General features: G+C 36.2%; 1 protein-coding gene across 1 annotated transcript in view; it reads left to right on the top strand.

Annotated features, from left to right (window-relative positions):
• The first annotated feature begins 1,569 nt into the window (after positions 1-1,569).
• zfand2a (zinc finger, AN1-type domain 2A) overlaps positions 1,570-4,094 on the top strand; it is a 5,863-nt gene continuing 3,338 nt past the window's right edge. Inside the window, exons 1-5 of the mRNA XM_005726301.1 lie at positions 1,570-1,778; positions 2,308-2,405; positions 2,499-2,593; positions 3,621-3,752; positions 3,835-3,986. Of these exons, the coding sequence (XP_005726358.1) occupies positions 2,351-2,405; positions 2,499-2,593; positions 3,621-3,752; positions 3,835-3,986 (434 nt within the window). The 5' untranslated portion in view covers positions 1,570-1,778; positions 2,308-2,350. The remainder of the gene's footprint in view (positions 1,779-2,307; positions 2,406-2,498; positions 2,594-3,620; positions 3,753-3,834; positions 3,987-4,094) is intronic.

Raw genomic sequence — 4,094 nt, 5'->3', positions numbered from 1 at the left:
CACAGATGTGAAGAATGCTTGATAGATTATTATTTAGGTCCTTTTTTTTTCAACTGCATTACATTTTGCTGGGGTTCATAATATCAATATTAAGGTGGTTATTATTCAAGCAAACTTTAAGCCACCACTATTATTACTAAGCTGGCTTAGAGTGTCCTTATTCTCTGTGGAGCAGTTACACATTGTGACCACTATGGGTCGGTGTGAACAAGATAACATCCTGCAATGTATGAGAACTCCAACTACACTACACACAGCACTAATGTGATTGTTAAAGGTTTTCATTGTTTTTCTTCGCTCAGTGTCTATTTAGGTTATAGCTCTATGAGCTGAATAAACAAAGTATGGCAAGATATACTTTGTTCATCACAGTTTGGGAAATATTTTAAAACCACAAACTAATTTTTCACTCCTCTTAAATAATGTTTTAGATGTAGAGTTTGCACTGGTCTCCACATCATAAAATCATAATTCAAACAGGTTACACATGTTTTTGTGACTTGTAGGCAACAGCTTTTCAGGTTAAATGTTTCAAAATAAAAGTAACCTGGTTCTCCGGCTGATATAAATGTGGTGATCAGTTTGCCAGAGATCCTAGTGATTCCAGGAACAAGTTACAAGTATTTTCAACTCTTTTTAACTCTTTCTTCTTTTTTAAAAAATTAAGGGGAAAAACAGACAAACTGATACAGGACACAATCAAATTCAAAGTATCCCATTTGTTACATTAAGTAGAGCTTCTGAAGGTTGTTTCATATTGTTAAAAAGCTGTGAAAATGTCTCAGGGAAGAGATTGGTATAGGCACAGTCAAGATCCAAGTTGGGCTTTTCTCAAGACCAAAAAAATAAAATAAAATAAAATAAAAGAGCAAAAGCCTTCAATAGGATTGTTACTGGTACAGTTCATAGAAATAGGCTATGCAGAATACTGTAATGAATGACTTTGTATGCTTATAGCTGTTTATTTTATAATTATATGACACTAGTGTTACCATTCAGTTAGTGTTTATGTTGGTACAAAGCCATTAGAATTTCATGATAAATTACTGTGTAACTTTTTCATTTATTATTACGTTTCTTTCTTTTGAAGATTGTTCATTTTTACGAGAGTAAATGCAAATATAAAAAAACGCTCATGTTGCCATGTCTGCCTGGTTACTTTATTTAAAAAGGGACAGGTAGATACTGTAGTATGCTATGACACAATCTGATACTGCGCTTTGTCTTTGTTTCACTCACAGCCTGTGGTTTCACCTACTTAAAAAATATTTTTAAGAATGTCACACCACTTCCTGTGAAATTAAAAATAAATAAAAAAAACTGTCAGAATAGAGCAGTGTTTGTATACCCCTGTTTAAAATAATAAAAACAATAATAATCTCATTTAACTTTCTTAAAAAAATAATAAAATCTACCAATTTCTTTGTAGCAGCTACATGGCGTCCAGATAAATGACAGTCATCATGAGTAGTGAGTAAAACTGTGGATCCTTCCAGACATTTCATCTGTGATTCAGCTCTAGGAAACTACACCCAGGATGACGTGTTTCTCTGACGTAGAGTACGTCCTGACGTGGGAGGAGCGTGCGTGACACATCAAAATTCGACGAAAACAGCCAGCTGAGCATAACAGCACGCAGATGTCGGTGCTAAGGGATCACCCGTGAAACTATTACCAAGAAGGACCGACAAAGTCAGAATTAAGGTGGATGAGTTAAGATAACGTTATTGCCTCTTACAGTAGCACAGCACAGCAGAGCGACAGGAAAACGGAATCTGGTGAGTGAAATTTAGACCAACGCTAAGGTTAACTGTCAGATTCACCTTGCTAGCTTTGTTAGCTAAGCAAACATAAACATGAACAAAACAGCTGTCTTTTAAACATGTTTACTACGTCTTTTTTTTTAGGTCTAGTCTAAAACAAATGCAGCTAATTTGTTTGGTTTCACCTGTTCGACGTTTACAGACAGTTTCATACTGGCTTTTTTGTTAGCTCTATTTAAGTGCTAAGTAGTTGTGTTATTATATCAAGCAAGCGTTAATAGCGTCAGCTGAAAATATTTTATAATTCTGATTCAATATCGGACTTTTTTTTCATTTGCTGTCACAAAATCGCAACCAGCTTGAGAGAAACTTGGTTATGTAACTAAACTAATCGTTTAAGTTAGCTTAGCTTAGCTTCTGGCTAGCAATTTAGCAATCTCATCGTAGATCAGGGACTCATAACCAAATGTTATCACAATAAAAACATTAGCTGGCGTACAGAAAGACCAGTCTTACCGTGAGATTTTCCCCTCTGTTCCTTTAGGTTTGAAATTCACAGGATATTGCTGCAAAAGTAGCTTTAAGAGATGGAGTTCCCAGATTTAGGGGAGCACTGCTCTGAGAAGACCTGCAAACGTTTAGGTGAGTTTAAAGCGCACAGTCATGTTCCCTCCATTGTTTACGTTTCGAGGCTTGGTTGGAACTTTAATAATAATAACTTTGTCGACAATACAGATTTTCTGCCTATGAGATGTGATGCTTGTCAAGAGATATTCTGCAAGGATCACATAACCTATGCAAATCACAAATGCACATCATCCTACAAAAAGGTAAGCGATACCTAAAGTACAGATTTACTGCTTTGTTGAAAATGTTTTATTATTATTTAGTTACAACATCCTTATAAATTTCATTAATGTCAACATTGCTGTTTAAAGTATGTAATTACTGGGCAAGAATACACAAGATTAGAGAAATGATCATTTAAAAATCCTTTAGTTTTAAATGTCCCTGATTTTCAGGTATTTCAACCTAATATTGGAGTCTAAGAAAAATGTATATTTTAGCATTTATTTGCATCATGATAAATGCTGTTCATGCTTTTCACATTTTTGTTCTTATTGTGGCTGCAATTGATGTTATGTTTACAGTTAGTGAGAGAGGTTGTGGTAACTGTTGTGGCCTTAGCAGGGCCTGCTGTAGTTTTCCTGTGTGTGTTTTACCCTCATTCACCTGCATTAGGTGCTGCTCTTTGCAGCCGACTCCACACAGTAATCAGGTTAGGGAGTACTTTAGATGAGGGAGGGAGTAGCTCAGTGTTTGTCTGTCTACTCCTCCTCTGTGGAGGGGAGAGTGCTTTGACTTTTTAATCTTTGTGTCCAGAGTTTTGTTGTTTTGTTTTCTTTCAGCTTGTCTATCTCTGAGTTTAATTAGTAATAAAGTCTTAAAATTTATAGGAAATTCTGCCTCCTTGTCTCCTTTTCCACTAGGTGTTTTTGTTGTTTCTGCCAGGTGACTGTAACAAATTCCTGAATGAAAAGGAGGCAGGATCCAGGCAAAAAAAAGGCTAAAAGACAGGGAAAATCTGATTTCACCATCAACAACAAACAAATAAATAAATACAAACAAAAATATTGCCAAAAATGAAATAAACTCTCCACATAGCAACAATAAGCACCTACCATGCTGTCAGGACACTGGCTCTGACTCCAGGGCTCTCCTCCCCCTCAGTTTAAGCAGTTACTGAAGTGAAATGCAAAAGTAGACACAGTAATCTACTGGACTGTTTTGGTGTTCTGTAATCATGTTTCCTTTTTAAATAATATTTTCTTTTTTTTCTTATATTTGTCCCTGTAGGATATCCAGGTACCAGTATGCCCTTTGTGTGACACTCCCATTCCCGTCAAGAGAGGAGAGATGCCTGACATTAAAGTTGGTGAACACATTGATCGGGACTGTAAATCCGACCCCGCACAAAGAAAGAGAAAGGTTAGTATAACACTGATTTGTGTTTTACCCAGCAGCCAGTTAGAATCCACAAAGTAATAACTGACGATGTTTTCTTTTTCAGATTTTCACAAATAAATGCTCGAAAGGAGGCTGTAAGCAGAAGGAGATGATAAGAGTTACCTGTGACCAGTGTCGTTTAAATTACTGTCTTAAACACCGTCACCCACTAGACCACGATTGTAAGACTGACGGGAAACCTCTGTCCAAATCTGGGTGAGTACCGTTGAACTGTTCATCGATAATGCTGTTTTTTCATCTGAAATCTGACAGTGTGGACCTTTGAACTGATTTTTTTCCCTTGTTGTTGTTGTTTTTTTTTTT

Source organism: Pundamilia nyererei, unplaced genomic scaffold, assembly GCF_000239375.1.
Source record: "Pundamilia nyererei isolate P.nyererei 1_Seehausen unplaced genomic scaffold, PunNye1.0 scaffold00018, whole genome shotgun sequence".
NCBI lineage: Eukaryota > Metazoa > Chordata > Actinopteri > Cichliformes > Cichlidae > Pundamilia > Pundamilia nyererei.
Note: the sequence above shows the minus strand (reverse complement) of the source record. Positions and strands in the feature narration are given on the sequence as shown.